At 33.6% G+C, this 17,171-nt stretch overlaps 1 protein-coding gene across 1 annotated transcript; it reads right to left on the reverse strand.

Moving 5' to 3' along the window:
- Positions 1-3,129: 3,129 nt before the first annotated feature.
- LOC105334160 (adhesive plaque matrix protein 2) lies at positions 3,130-16,675 on the reverse strand. The gene is made up of 16 exons (XM_066069032.1): positions 16,611-16,675; positions 15,303-15,428; positions 14,610-14,732; positions 12,948-13,070; positions 12,310-12,432; positions 11,650-11,772; positions 10,844-10,966; positions 10,045-10,167; positions 9,663-9,785; positions 8,860-8,982; positions 7,474-7,596; positions 6,816-6,944; positions 5,873-5,952; positions 4,208-4,325; positions 3,582-3,757; positions 3,130-3,473 (listed from the first exon to the last, which is right to left on the reverse strand). Exons 1-16 carry the CDS (start codon positions 16,660-16,662, stop codon positions 3,387-3,389), a joined length of 1,875 nt encoding a protein of 624 aa, XP_065925104.1. The 5' UTR covers positions 16,663-16,675; the 3' UTR covers positions 3,130-3,386.
- Between the last annotated feature and the right edge of the window lie 496 nt (positions 16,676-17,171).

Consider the following 17,171-nt stretch of genomic DNA (forward strand, 5'->3'; position numbering starts at 1 on the left):
TTTGGATCTTCATTTACTTTCCCTCTATTAATTCTTACTGTCTTGATATTTAAATCATCATGTTGTTTTCTTGCGCAGCGTTACGACTGATCGAACATCAATATTGATAGAAAGGATTCTATTCTTTAGCTGGTACATGTATATATATATCTGCAGGCATTAACGAATGAACACATCTACTGACGTTATCAAACATTACAATCTTCAGGCCTTAAACTTTTGAGCTGGAATGTGCTAAAATCTGACGTTAAAAGAAATACGCAATGTAAATAAATAGGCAATCAAACCAACATAATGGTAGAACCCAATGATACTTACATGGATATCTTTCTATTCAATCTGCATTTTTTTAAACTCTCTCTCTCTCTCTCTCTCTCTGCAATTTTATTAATTTAATTCGTTTTCATGAACTTAAATATACAAATTTTAAAAAACAACAACAACATTTTTTTGGATTCTTTTGTAAGAATAAGAATTCCCTTAGCAGGATACTTTAGAAAATGAAACTTCTTTTTCGATAAATGAATTTTATTCAAAATGCGTGATGACTAAAAGTCATGCATGATGCATATATATACGACTGAGATGCCTAAAAGTGTCAACGAGAAGTGCCATTATGAGTTGTAAAACTTATATGATTATCAAATATCGTAAAATAATATTTAGCTGATAATATACCAGCACTTGGGTTTCATTTTATCTTGCAACGCTTATCAACTTCATTTGTTGATGAATTTGTTAATCTAATAAGTGTCTAAAGGATCGGTTTCTTGATGCTAAAGTGGTATGAGACTCCTGTCGATAATAATGTGGACAAAATCATATTATAAACAAAATACTTTCCCCGGTTTAGAATTTTTAAATTTTACAATATTTGAATTGCTGTTTATTACGATAGGAAGTACGTCACATACCATCGTGGTGTTTTAATTTTTCATGTACTAATTTAAGTAGGATTACGTATAACTAGTTGAGTTTTGTAGTACTGTTTCAACTAATCCGGTTTGCATAGCCTATCATTTTAATTCAAATTACTTGCGATTGAAACCTTGGAAAGTTTGTAATTCAGTTAAACATAGAAAAGCGCCAGGGGCTCGTAACATAAAGTATTCTAAGATTTTGACTTAAGTGGGGTCGTGAGTAGGACTTAGGCGCAATCTCAGGACCTACATAAGTTCCTACTCAAGTATATCTTATACCGTAACATAAATCAAACTAATAAGCAATGTCTTAGCTTAAGTCTAAGAATGTACATAAGTCCTACTTATGCACTGTCTTAAACTTAAGCACCCTTTATATTACGAGCCTCAGCATTCAATATTCTAGCTAACTTTTTTTTTCAAAATGGCTGTCACTTTATATAACGACACCCATGAGCTGGATAAATGAACATGGCTTCGCGTACTCGCTTAACATCATGTTTACTGGTCGACATCGCAACAGAGCGTATCTGAAAATTACATTCGCAATTTGTCAAAGTAGAAAAATCCTTATTACAGTCCATGTTTATCCGATATTTTTAATAGAGCTCTTCTAAAAGAGATATCAATACAGTCTAGAATAGCTTGTCTCTAAAATGTCTGAGGAAAATCATTATTCTCTTCAATCTAATTCTGCGATACGATCACTTCTGAAAATTCCTCTGTAACTCTGTTTTTAACCGCTTTGTTTTCTAATTTCTGTTTTTAACCACTTTGTTTTCTGATTTCTGTTTTTAACCGCTTTGTTTTCTAATTTCTGTTTTTAACCGCTTTGTTTTCTAATTTCCAACCGCTCTAGCTGTGAATTAACTTAGCTGCCCTTAAAGGGGCATGGTCACGATTTTGGTCAAGTTTTATTTTTCTGTTTTTATTATTTGTAATGCTTTAAGAATGCATTTCTAATGATCAAATGAAATTTGGGTGCCAGTCGTTGAGTTTTAAGCACGATACAAGGCTCACAATTCTTTGTCATGTAAACAAAGCTCGTGCGCTGTTTTTGTTTACAAGTGTTCAATATACCAGTAAAAATCTTTTTAAAGCTGGTTTGTCTATCTTGTTATTCATTTTAAGCATAAATAAACAGTTCCTAACGATTTACCGATTTATTTTAGGACTGAAACTGGAATTTTCACTTCAACGTTCGAAATGTAAACAAACGCTTTTTATAATTGCAAGCTTTAAAACTCCCTTATATCTCATCAAATGACACTCAAATTTTGGTTGCCTATTAAAAATGCCTTACTGAAGCATTGTAAACATTAAAATCGAAAAAATAACTTTTGACAAAAATCGTGACCATACCCCTTTAAGATATACATGCATGATGATTTGGATTATTTGTAACAAAATACACCAGTGAAGAAAGTGTAATTCACGTAAACGAAAGGGAAAATATCCGAGATATCTTTATCGATACATTGACATTTTTCAGTCAAAAAAAAGTACAGGAACGCTAACAACTTTTTAATGAGATAAATATATTAAATACGGGATGGTACGTGATCAAATCGATCACGTGCCATCCCGTATTCATAACCCAATTTACATTAAAATGATAAAATCAATCGCTTACCATCCCGTCTTAAATTATATTCTGCTATACATCCAAAAATGATATGTTATTTATAGATGACGCCCAATAACTTGCAATATTTACATTTTCTAGAGTCTTTGCCTGTGATAACACTACGTATTGATTTTGTACTATATAACCCATAACTCCAAATGACGCCAAATCGAGGCGCCAGCGGGGTTTGCATATTTATATTTAAATATTCAATAGTACGATGCATGGCTTAAAATTATATAAATGTAAGTAATAAGGAATCATTCTTTGAATATTATGAGGTGATAATTTAGGTCGGGGCGTGATCAAATTTATCAGAAAGTCCTTCGGGATTTATTGGATTTGATCATGCCCCAACCGAAATTATCACTTCATAATTTACTCAAAGAATGATTCCTTCTTCCTTAAATGATATCTTATGGAATTCAAACAAAACACAGATGTAAAGATTGCCATAGACAGCGGTGTTTAATAACCACATGGTTCTATTCAAATCGTCATTTGAAAGAGAAATCTACATGAAAAATACATAAAGCAATAAAATATCAAAGCTATCTTAAAACAGAGTGTTTTATTTATACATTAAACAAGTTCATCCGCTCAGAATAAATGAAGAAAACAGAATATTAAAACGATATAATATGTCAGACACAAATATCACAAATTTAATAAGTTTTGTAAGATTTATTTAAAATTCTGATTTTTTTTCAACCAATACGTTTAGATACTGTACGATTATTTCCAAATTATCTTCTGCAAATATTGTGTTTTTATATTTTTATAAAATTGTGAACTTCGATCGATTCCGTTATGTCGAAACTGGAACGGTAGCATTCTTATCACGGACAAGAATTAGGCATAAGTCTGACGTCATCAATCGCTACGTCACTTTTATATGAAGTCCCCTTTTTTGCTTGGAGGATAACCTAAAATAAAAATCGTATGTTTCAAAACATTTCTGTACTGCGAAAATTATCTAGTATTATACACTCGTAAAAGAATAATTTTGCAAAAAGTGTTCGAGTAACTCGTACCCAGGTTGAATCGTCCAGTGTTAAGTCGAGCTCCAGATTATTCCACTGGTTTCCTTGGTCGCCGGCGATTGTGAACTCTTCTTTCAAGCCTCGTACAGCTGAGTACGTGTACACTACAAAACTGCCCATATTGCTCCCCCACATGTGATACTGGAGACTCAGGCAATGGGGAGCGTCTGAAGACAAAGAGTTGTAACAGTCAATGAACTCGAATGAATTCTTACTTGTTAATCGTAATTTAAGTACATGCATATAAGTTTTAAATCGGAAAGTTATATATATATATTTTTTGTAAGGTAGTGAAATTGAATATTTCATCATATTGAGATAAAGATGAAATTTTTTAAAATAACTTTTTTTTCAATAGTTCATAGAAGCGTTTAAATGCCCAAAGTCATGTTAAGTTTATTGTTTACAAAAGTTGAAATTAAGTTTATTCTTAAAATAAATACAGAGGCAAACTCTTCTTTTTAATCATTCATACTGTTAATTTAGATTTCAGGGGGAAAAAAACCACAAATCAGAGGAATGTCATATGAACTTTTAAATTAAGTAGATTGAAATGCATAATTAACATGATTACGAAACAGTCGATATTTTACCAACATAAAATCGATGAAACTTACTTTGAAATCGAACATTGCTAATAATGGTGGCTGCTTGATATCTCGAGGCCTCGAAGTAGAAAAAGTATTTGCCCTTGTAGGCACTGTTAGGTCCAGTCCCCCGCGAGGGGGTCCTTCTCTGTAATTAAATCAATATACAGTGTATTTTGATTATAAAATGTATGGCAATTATAATTCAAAGCACCTATTCTCCTCATCGAAAATCATTCAAAACTTAGCACTTTATACATTGGTCTGTTGAAACAAAACACTAACTTCCGGAGCGACATGTTTCTATTATCTTGGAGAAGTCCAGTCAATTCGCAACCTTCAGAATTGCATGTAAGGGCAATTTTATCAATAAATACAATTACGTCAAAATAGTGTTCGTCATCGTGCGATGTGTCAAATATAAATTAGTCATATGTTTTGCGATAAATATGCTTTTGTGAGTGTCGACCTGAGTTTTTGCTTTTTGGCTCACTTAAGTATGTGGTTTGTTTTTTTCATTTCGAGAAAGGGCTCGAAAATAAAATGGTCATTTTCTAAAGTGGCCGAGTTTATAAAGTATTTATTTCTTTAAAATTGTTCTCATCATTTACACATCTATATAAATATACAGGTAATTCTCGATAGCTCGAAGTCCATGGGACCGAGGAAAAACTTCGCGGTCTTTCAAGAGTTCGGAATTTTCCGGGTTGACCGACGGGTTTTAAAATTAGTCTTACCGGATGTTATGATTAAGCCATTTATTTAGTGCTAACCTTACGCACGTGCTTAAACAACGTTTTCTTTTCAGTAAAATATACAGAACTGGATGTTTTTAAAACTAAATACAAACAACTATTGAATAAATTCATCATAATTATTTATTCTATACATCATATTAAGACCAGATTGCTCAGTACTACTGCACTTCGAGACGATCGACATGTCATAAATGAGATAACTGAGTATCACCCAGTGTTTCCACTGTACGGGTCCTTCCCCAGCTGTAAGAACTTGTTCAGCAATAATCATTATAATGATAATGGTGCTGATAAACATAAGTTTTAGAGTTTTATAATTCTAAAATTTGACCATGGCTTAATATTATCGTTTCGTCTCAATTAATTTCTCATTTTCATCGTAAAACGGTTGGTGTTAATTATAGATTGGGTATCGGTATGCTCATTCATCAAACAATTATCACCTTGCAGGACAAGTGTCGCCTGAATAGACAACCCCTGACCCGGGTCCCGCGTCTAACGCCTGGAGCCATTTAAATGACCAAGTAGGTGTTAATTAGGTATAGCGCTTGGATATACACGGCGACTTCGAGGTATCGAGAGTAAAAAACTCTATGAACATCGGGACTGCAATTTGACTTCGAGAGATCAAGGGTTTCGAGATATCAAGAGTTCGAGAAATCAAGAGTAAATTTGCTTTGTTATATAGGGGAAAAAATCGGGACCCTAGACTCACTTCGAGCGATCAAGAACTTCGAGCGATCGAAGTTCGAGCCATCGAGAGTTACCTGTACATAGTCTCCCTACTTTTAACAAAAATTTTTAAAAAATCCTTTTGGTAAAGACAGGTTTTTAAATGGCTGTAGAGAAGAAAATTTGTGAAATGATATACCGATGACAAAGAGACCAACAGATGCCGAACAAAATATGCGTTCAGAGGTCGTAATAAAGTTCTTACATTTCGCCTAAACCACCCACGTGTTCGTGTCCGCAGAAAACAGCTCCTTTCTCTCCGCCTTTCAAACCCACAGGAGAAACCTAAAGAAATAGCAATAGTGTTAGTATAATAATAACGGTAATACTTATCATTAAAACTGATGATATGAAAACCCCCTATGTAAAAATTTGATCACCGGTTTAAGGAAAAATAATCATTGCCTTTCAATTTCCAGCTTTTCTGGCCATATGGTTTTCAGAAAAAGAGATTTTAAAAAAGATTTTTTGTACATATTCCTATGTAAAAATTATGGTCCGCTCTACCCCGGTGGGGTTATAATTTGAACATTACATTACCTTAGGATACTTTCATAATTCCACATAGGTTTCGACGTTTATGACAAAATTATTTTTTCTTCCTTTTATTATGCAAAAATACAACCCTCATTGTGGCCCCATCCTACCCCCGGGATCTCAAGAATTGCTATCATTGTTTCAATAATTCATAACCATTTCCCCTTGTCAGAGGATGTTGCCTTTTATTTTAACAATCTTGATTCTCCTTCACCCAAGAATGCTTTATGCAAAGTTTGGTAAAATTGTTAGAGTGGATCTTGAGAAGTAGATGAAAAATTAATATAAAAAAGATTACTCAGAGAGACGGACAGACAGACCAACGTCTGACAAAGGGTTATTATAAAATCTCACTAATAAACAAAAGCACCTCTTTACATGTTTATGTCAAATACTAAACACAACAATTATGTAATAAGTTTTTTTTGTTATATGTATAGATTAAGAAGGCTAAATAGTCGTGATTAGTTTAAGGCTATATCAACCTCCTTGAGAAAAAAGAGTTCCGTGAAAAAAAAAACAACGTAATTTTTCAGCTAAAATATTTGGAAATGTTCTAAACTTAATTTTACTTTATACAGAGGCTACTTTGGCAAAAAGAAAATGAATACCTTCACAATTCTGTCCAAGGAAACCCGGCTTGCATTCACATCTGTACGGGTTTTCCTCCCCTGGTGTGTTAGTACAACTTCCGTCGTGTTGACAAGGGTTGCTTAAGCACGCATCATTATTAATTGGGGCTGTTTAAATAAACCAAAAAATCAACATGGGTAATAAAATTAAATGATATAAGTAGAATTTAAACAATAACACTCTATGGTTATAATTTCTCCACATAGAAAAATTGGTTTTCTAATGTAAATTACGTGTCCAAATTGTATTCTTCGCGGTTTATAAAGCTTAAACCTCCCCAGACCATGCATTTTATATCGAATAAAACAAATAAATATTGAATTCATTCCTTAAATCAATACACATTTCTCTCCTTTACATTTTCTAGACATTATAAAGACTATGAATAAGTGGTGAAGAATCGTTAGTTTGTTTATCGTTATCAATCATGTATCGAGAAAATTCAGCAAGTTAGTGATCGTCCGTGTATAATACGCGATCGTTCGTGTATCGTACGTGATCGTCCGTGTATAATGCGTTATCGTTCGTGTATCGTGCGTAATCGTTCGTGTATCAGAATCGTGCTTGTCTTTTATCAACAATAACTTTGTAACCTCTGTATCTAGTGACTAAATAAGTATTCTAACTCTGTCTTACTTTCACATTTGAGTCCCGTGTAACCTGTTTTACACTGACACCTGTAACCGTCAGTGCTCGTTTGATCAGCAACACAGGTAGCATCATTCTGACAACCATGGCCGTCACATGGGTTGATAAGACCTAGAATCATATAGAAAATCATTTCCTGGTTTTGTGCATTAAAAATAATTAATTGTGTAAATTAGGAAATGACACTTCCATCAAACCTAAAAGTAATGCTGAAAACGTATAAATTGCACACTGCCCTTTGTTGAAACAGAAAATATCTTCATGAAAATGTAGCTGCAGGTCTGTAGCTTCCGGTCTGAAAAAAATTCGGATGGACGACATGAGAGCTACAGTGCCTCCCATACTAAAAAATCTGCAATTTACGGCGGACAAAAAATTGCGCTAGTTTTGGACTGATCAACCTTATTTTCACACAAATTCTGTGAAAACAATTAGTACCATTAAATTCTTCAGACAATTTACTACTGATATTGTTATCTAACTTGCCTCAGACTTTCTTTGAAACATGCTAAACGACCTCGGAGATAAAGTATATTAATTCACGTCGAGATCGAGAGTCGCCATTTTTACATGTAAACAAACTGCACCACTTCAATTTACAGGGCTGGTGATCGTGTTTAAAAGAATATCAGAGGCAAGTAAAGTGACGATATCTGTAGTAAATTGTCCGAAGAATTTTTTGAAATCAAATATTTATACAGAATATGTTCGAAAATGAGATTAAAAAGTCCAAAACTAGCGCAATTTTTTGTGCCCCGTAATTTGCAGTTTTTTACTATGGAAGGCACTGTAGCTCCCAGGTCGTCCATCCGAATTTTTTCAGACCGGGAGCTACAGACCTGCAGCTACATGAAAATGCTACCTACGTTTAAGCAATTTATCCGTAAAAGTGTTTTAGCTCTAAAACGCTATCAACAAATCAGGACTACAAGCTTTTAATAATCTTTCTTCTTGTCGGTAGTATAAAGTTACACAAATTTACAATGAAAATTGAAATTAAGGAGGCTCAATCAACATATGTCACCATGGGCAATTTTGTCATTTGAAAAGTACCGATCTTTCGTCTTCTTCAAATTCTACAGTGGTAACAACGTTGTTGTTGATAAACCAATCGTATTAAATAGTTCGTGTATCGTGGGTGATCGTTTGTGTATCGTGCGGGAACGTGCGTGTATGAGGAAATCGATTTGTGGATTTTCATGTGCGTGTTCGTGTTTGTGTGGTAACTGTTTTTTAAAAAAAAAGCAAGAAGTAATTAATGAAAACAGCGACGAGTAGTTTCATCATTCGTGTATCAGAATCGTGCCTGTCTTTTATCAACAATAACTTTGTAACCTCTGTATCTAGTGACTAAATAAGTATATTTTGTCTTACTTTCACATCTGAGTCCCGTGTAACCTGTTTTACACTGACACCTGTAACCTTCAGTGCTCGTTTGATCAGCAACACAGGTAGCATCATTCTGACAACCATGGCCGTCACATGGGTTGACAAGACCTAGAATCATATAGAAAATCATTTTTGGCTCTGAACATTAAAATAGAATTGTGTAAAAAAGGAAATGACTCTTACGTCAAACTTAAAAGTAATGCTCAAAACGTATAAATTGCACACTGCCCTTTGTTGAAACAGAAAATATCTTCATGGAAATGCTACGTACGTTTAAGCAATTTATCTGTAAAAGTGTTTTAGCTCTAAAACGCTATCAACAAATCAGGACTACACGCGTTTAATAATCTTTCTTCTTGTCGGGAGTATAAAGTTACACAAATTTACAATGAAAATTGAAATTAAGGAGGCTCAATCAACATATGTCACCATGGGCAATTTTGTCATTTGAAAAGTACCGATCTTTCGTCTTCTTCAAATTCTACAGTGGTAACAACGTTGTTGTTGATAAACCAATCGTATTAAATAGTTCGTGTATCGTGGGTGATCGTTTGTGTATCGTGCGGGAACGTGCGTGTATGAGGAAATCGGTTTGTGGATTTTCATGTTCGTGTTCGTGTGAACTTTTGCGTGTGGTAACTTTTTAAAAAAAAAAGCTAGAAGTAATTAATGAAAACAGCGATGAGTAGTTTCATCGTTCGTGTATCAGAATCGTGCCTGTCTTTTACTAACAATAACTTTGTAACCTCTGAATCTAGTGGCTAAAAAGTATTCTAACGTTGTCTTACTTTCACATCTGAGTCCCGTGTAACCTGTTTTACACTGACACCAGTAACCGCCAGGGCTCGTTTGATCAGCAACACAGGTAGCATCATTCTGACAACCATTGCCGTTACATGGGTTGATAAGACCTAGAATCATATAGAAAATCATTTTCTGGCTCTGAACATTAAAATAATATTGTGTAAAAAAGGATATGACTCTTACGTCAAACTTAAAAGGAATGCTTAAAACTTATCAGTTGCGTACTGCTCTTTGTTAAAACAGAAAATATCTTCATGAAAATGTCAGCTACGTTTAAGCAATTTATCCTAACAGTGTTTTACCTCTAAAACGTTATCAACAAATCAGGACTACTAGTGGCTAAAAAGTATTCTAACGTTGTCTTACTTTCACATCTGAGTCCCGTGTAACCTGTTTTACACTGACACCAGTAACCGCCAGGGCTCGTTTGATCAGCAACACAGGTAGCATCATTCTGACAACCATTGCCGTTACATGGGTTGATAAGACCTAGAATCATATAGAAAATCATTTTCTGGCTCTGAACATAAAAATAATATTGTGTAAAAAAGGAAATGACTCTTACGTCAAACTTAAAAGGAATGCTTAAAACTAATAAGTTGCGTACTGCTCTTTTTTAAAACAGAAAATATCTTCATGAAAATGTCAGCTACGTTTAAGCAATTTATCCTAACAGTGTTTTACCTCTAAAACGCTATCAACAAATCAGGACTACAAGCGTTTAATAATCTTTCTTCTTGTCGGTAGTATGAAGTTACACAAATTTACAATGAAAATTGAAATTAAGGAGGCTCAATCAACATATGTCACCATGGGTAATTTTGTCATTTGAAAAGTACCGATCTTTCGTCTTCTTCAAATTCTACAGTGATAACAACGTTGTTGTTGATAAACCAATCGTATTAAATAGTTCGTGTATCGTGGGTGATCGTTTGTGTATCGTGCAGGAACATGCGTGTATGAGAAAATCGGTTTGTGGATTTTCATGAGCGTGTTCGTGTGAACTTTTGCGTGTGGTTACTTTTTTAAAAAAAAGCTAGAAGTAATTAATGAAAACAGCGACGAGTAGTTTCATCGTTCGTGTATCAGAATTGTGCCTGTCTTTTATCAACAATAACTTTGTAACCTCTGTATCTAGTGACTAAATAAGTATTCTTTGTCTTACTTTCACATCTGAGTCCCGTGTAACCTGTTTTACACTGACACCAGTAACCGCCAGGGCTCGTTTGATCAGCAACACAGGTAGCATCATTCTGACAACCATTGCCGTTACATGGGTTGATAAGACCTAGAATCATATAGAAAATTATTTTCTGGTTCCGTACATTAAAATAGAATTGTGAAAAAAAGGAAATGACTCTTACGTCAAACTTAAAAGTAATGCTCAAAACGTATAAATTGCACACTGCCCTTTGTTGAAACAGAAAATATCTTCATGAAAATGCTACCTACGTTTAAGCAATTTATCTGTAAAAGTGTTTTAGCTCTAAAACGCTATCAGCAAATCAGGACTACACGCGTTTAATAATCTTTCTTCTTGTCGGGAGTATAAAGTTACACAAATTTACAATGAAAATTGAAATTAAGGAGGCTCAATCAACATATGTCACCATGGGTAATTTTGTCATTTGAAAAGTACCGATCTTTCGTCTTCTTCAAATTCTACAGTGATAACAACGTTGTTGTTGATAAACCAATCGTATTAAATAGTTCGTGTATCGTGGGTGATCGTTTGTGTATCGTGTGGGAACGTGCGTGTATGAGAAAATCGGTTTGTGGATTTTCTTGTGCGTGTTCGTGTGAACTTTTGCGTGTGGTAACTTTTTAAAAAAAAAAAAGCAAGAAGTAATTAATGAAAACAGCGATGAGTAGTTTCATCGTTCGTGTATCAGAATCGTGCCTGTCTTTTATTAGCAATAACTTTGTAACCTCTGAATCTAGTGGCTAAAAAGTATTCTAACGTTGTCTTACTTTCACATCTGAGTCCCGTGTAACCTGTTTTACACTGACACCAGTAACCGCCAGGGCTCGTTTGATCAGCAACACAGGTAGCATCATTCTGACAACCATTGCCGTTACATGGGTTGATAAGACCTAGAATCATATAGAAAATCATTTTCTGGTTCTGTACATTAAAGTAGAATTGTGTCAATTAGGAAACGACTCTTACATCAAACTTTAGAGTAATGCTAAAAACTTTCTTAATCGTGTACTGCCCTTTGTTGAAACAGAAAATATCGTGAAAATATCACCTACATCTAGCAAAATATATATATATATATATATATATATATATATATATATATATATATATATATATATATATATATATATATATATATATATATATATATATATATATGAAAATTGAAATTAGGGAGGCGCAATCAAGATATGACAAATTTTTTGAACTGATCTTATTAGTAAGTTTACATATTATAAAGAAATTCTTCTTAAATGTGGAATTTGAAAAGTAACGATCTTTATTTTTTGTCTTCTTCATGTTCTATTTAGTAAATAGCAACGATTCGGAATAAAACAGTATGTATTTTATCATCAAAATTAGTTGGTTCATAAAATATTCAACTTAAAATCCAAAACAAAGTCGATACAATTCTAACTCTGTCTTACTTTCACATCTGAGTCCCGTGTAACCTGTTTTACACTGACAACTGTAACCCTCAGTGCTCGTTTGATCAGCAACACAGGTAGCGTCATTCTGACAACCATTGCCGTCACATGGGTTGACAAGACCTAGAATCATATAGAAAATCATTTCCTGGTTCTGTACATTAAAAAGAATTAATTGTGTCAATTAGGAAATGACACTTCCATCAAACCTAAAAGTAATGCTGAAAATGTATAAATTGCATACTGCCCTTTGTTGAAACAGAAAATATCTTCATGAAAATGCTACCTACGTTTAAGCAATTTATCTGTAAAAGTGTTTTAGCTCTATAACGCTATAAACAAATCAGGACAACAAGCGTTTAATAATCTTTCTTCTTGTCGGTAGTATAAAGTTACACAAATTTACAATGCAAATTGAAATTAAGGAGGCTCAATCAAGATATGTCACCATGGGTAATTTTGTCATTTGAAAAGAACCGATCTTTCGTCTTCTTCAAATTCTACAATGGTAACAACGTTGTTGTTGATAAACTAATCGTATTAAATAGTTCGTGTATCGTGGGTAATCGTTTTTGTATCAACAATAACTTTGTAACCTTTGTATCTAGTGACTAAAAAGTATTCTAACTTTGTCTTACTTTCACATTTGAGTCCCGTGTAACCTGTTTTACACTGACAACTGTAACCCTCAGTGCTCGTTTGATCAGCAACACAGGTAGCGTCATTCTGACAACCATTGCCGTCACATGGGTTGATAAGACCTAGAATCATAAAGAAAATCATTTCCTGGTTCTGTACATTAAAGTAGAATTGTGTCAGTTAGGAAATGACACTTCCATCAAACCTAAAAGTAATGCTTAAAACGTATAAATTGTGTACTGCCTTTGTTCAAACAGAAGATATCTTCATTCAAATGCCTCCTATGTGCAATTTATCCGTAACAGTGTTTCAGTTCTAAAACGCTATTTACAAACCAGGACTATAAGCTTTTATTATTCTTTCTTCTTGTCGGTAGTATAAAGTCACAGAAATATATATACATCTGAAAATTGAAATTAGGAAGGCGCAATCGAGATATGCCATTTTTTTAAAATGATCATATTAAGTTAGTTTCCATATTGTAAAGAAATTCTTCTTAAATGTGGAATTTGATAAGTAACGATCTTTAAGTTTTGTCTTCTTCATGTTCTATTTAGTAAAACTGCATGAATTCGGAATCAAACAAATATGTAATTTATCATCAAAATTAGGTGGTAAATGAAACATTCAACTTCAATAGACATTCCTCCCCGTTGCATTTTATAAACCTGATATAGAATATAAATACTGTAGACGAATTTTTTTCCACGGGGTCATAATTCCGCGGAATCACAATATCAATTTAATCCGCGGGTAAAAATTTACGCGGATTCTTTGACCGAAAAAAAAAATCATTTGAATAACTATTATTAAATATAGTTATGAGCGATTTTCATTACCTAGAATTTGTCAAACTTTGGACTTAAATTGTAAGCACTGTTCACAGTGAACAGTAATTATCGGTTGTGCACTGGTCGGTAGTTATTAGTTAGCCGTCAAGATGTTACGACGCTGGCTAAAATTGTCTGAAACACCATTTAATCTTTATTAACTGTCAATTTAAGGTTCTCGTGTCGTTTATATTATGAGTTGTTCAGTTTAATCAATTAAAAATCAGAGCACAAAGGGATCTAAAAATTGCAGTAAAAACACGGGTCTTGGCGTGTAGTTAATTGCGTCATTGAAAGACAGACCCTCTTGGGGCTATTTGTCGTCTGACACGTGCCGTTATCTCAAGCTTGGAGAAGTTAAAATTTCATGTAAGTAAATTTACAGAAAATTCAAATCTTTAGGAGATTAAATTATTTATTATGTGAATTCCCAATACAAATTTGTTTTACAGTTTGCATAGATAAAAACGAAATACATTGGGTACACGTATATGCAAGTGTTCTATAATGTAGTAACTTCCGATTACTAGTATCCTTATTCATGTAATGCACTTTAAGTACACTGGGAAAAAATTCAGCGGAAAATTTGCACCCGCGTTCATAGCGTAAATAAATACCACGCGGACAAAACTACTTCTACAGTAAGTTGTGAAGAATCATTTGTTTGCGTTTGTTTATCGTTCTTAATCGTTTATCGTGAAAATTCAGTAAAGTTTGTGATGTTCGTGTATCGTGCGTTATCGTTCGTGTATCAGAATTGTGCATGTCTTTTATCAACAATAACTTTGTAACCTCTGTATCTAGTGACTAAATAAGTATTCTTTGTCTTACTTTCACATCTGAGTCCCGTGTAACCTGTTTTACACTGACACCTGTAACCTTCAGTGCTCGTTTGATCAGCAACACAGGTAGCATCATTCTGACAACCATTGCCGTCACATGGGTTGATTGCATCTTAAGTGAAGTGAACAGAATTTCATACACAAAAATAACTGTTCATGAGAGTAATAATTTTGTTAAACTTCACAAATAATCACGAAGTTGAAATGAAATAAAAACGTTGGCAAAAATGTTAATACAATTCTAAGTATAAACTTATAGCAAAAATGTTAATACAATTCTAAGTATAAACTTATAAGTTAATAAGCAGTAACTATAATGTATATAAAATTTAAAGTTGTCGTCATATACGACCTTAATAGAACAGAGCGTTTGGTAATGGATTGAATATTTTCAACATTATCACTATTTCGAAAGCGATATGTACATAAAGGAGGAAGAAAAGAAAAAAAATCGTGTTTTACTGAAAAACACGAAAAACTGCTAAAATTCTGTAAAACAATACTGTATGCAAGTTCACATTATCTTTGTGGTTTTAAAGACATCTTACGAGCATTGATTCTGAAAATGTAAATCTTATCAATATTACAAGTTCAGAGCTTTTCAAAGTACATGTATAAATATGTTTAGAGTGCAAATCATTTGAAATGAAATCAATTAACCAACAAAAAGATTCGAACTTACTTTCGCAGCGATCTCCAGAGAATCCTGTGGGACAAGTACACACGTACTTAGATCCGGACGGCGGACTTGATCCGTCACAGGTTCCGCCATTTATACACGGGTTTGGATTGCAGGGGGTGTTTGTGCCTGTAAAGCGGCGAAGAGAGTTTTAATATATGTATACTAAGTTTGCATTTTTAGTGCACCAATAAGTAAGCAGCAACAAGGCAATAAGTCTTTTTTAACCTCTGAATTCTTTTAAATCACTTTATTGAATTTTCATATTAAAGTTTTTTAGTGTAAAATGTTCTTAACGCAACATGTATCTGTATGGTATGCAGTGCGAGGATTCCGTTTGCATGCATAACTCTATACTACCTTATTAAAATAATTGACTCGAATTTTTGGGCTTTAATAACGAGAAATCGGAAGAGTACTGTCCTATTTTTATATAATTTTAAACATCATTGGTACTTGAAGATTACCAATTTGCCTTTATTTTTTCTCAATCAAGCTTCGCTAATTAATAATTAAAGAAAATTCCTTATAAAAATCCTGAAATTGTCTTGATTTTTTTGGTTTTACAAACTTGCGCATGCGTATTACATTCACGTTAAATCACGGGAGGCTCTTTACTTTATGTTTCCACAATATTATATTTCCATGGATAAACTCAGAAACGATATCACAAATACATGTAAATTTTCATTTAAAAATTGTCATATATTCTGTTCATCAAACAAAACAAATACGGGATGTAACTCTAACTCAGTGCATTTAATATGAAAAATCTCGAGAGTTTCGAATGTCAACATGGTGTGTAAATTCGAAGCAAGTAAAAAAGTTGGTGAAAAAAGGTTGAATTCTTTATTAATATGAATTAAATTTTTAGATGAAAGATATTGACAGCCTCAAAAATGGTTTGTTATGAATAAATCAACTTTAATGCAGCTTCATTAATTTTCTCCAAAATCGTTTCGGAGCGATTCTGCAATTTTTTGCTACATTACGGGTATATGGGAGACATTAACTGTGGCGATGGCCTGTCCCGAGACACAGAATGTAGTGAAATTAATATCATTATTGTAGGCTTAAAGCTTGGTTAATTAAATGTCAACAATACGGTTTGTTGATGTATCTATTTCGTAAATGTCCGATATCATATGCAATGTCAACCCGTGCACGCACGGGTCAAAGTCTAGTAAAGATTTAATAGTCAAGCACTTGTATTTTTTCATTTATTTCAGTGCTCTAAGCGTTAGACGTTTTTGCTGCACACAATAACACAAAAGGAGCGCTAACAACACAGAACATCTATATAGTACTTACATAGTCCGGGGCGGAGGGATATGTTGTCAATTCCAATAAGCTGAGGCCCCATTACTCCTTCTATGTAGATCTGTCAATGGGTCACATTCAGTTCACATTAAATAAGGTTCATCAAGGGTGTTATTAATATGTATGGCCATCAATTCTCATGGATTACCGTCAAATTCGTTTTCATTCGATGATTAAGACAATTCACTGTTATTTCATCTACCGAGTATTTTTTCTATTTCTTAATGAATCGATTGTATTTCACAGCACTATAGATACTGACAGGGCTGAATTCTATGCGATCTAGTTCAAACCAGTTTATCTAAACCATCAGCAACCTACGAAAAATCTCAGACAGCACGAAAAAAATCACAATGATGTCAGCAATTAATTCCTATATAAAACGATTGTTCTTTTTTTCTAACGTACTGAGGTACATTAACATTAATTTAGTTAATTTTACTGACGTGTAATGATTAATGTAATAATGCGTTGAAGTGCAGATGTAAATATAACCAACAATATGCTTTCTTTTATGATTCAGGTTAAAAGGGTTGCGATCATTGCAGTAAA

Source organism: Magallana gigas, chromosome 1, assembly GCF_963853765.1.
Source record: "Magallana gigas chromosome 1, xbMagGiga1.1, whole genome shotgun sequence".
Lineage (NCBI taxonomy): Eukaryota > Metazoa > Mollusca > Bivalvia > Ostreida > Ostreidae > Magallana > Magallana gigas.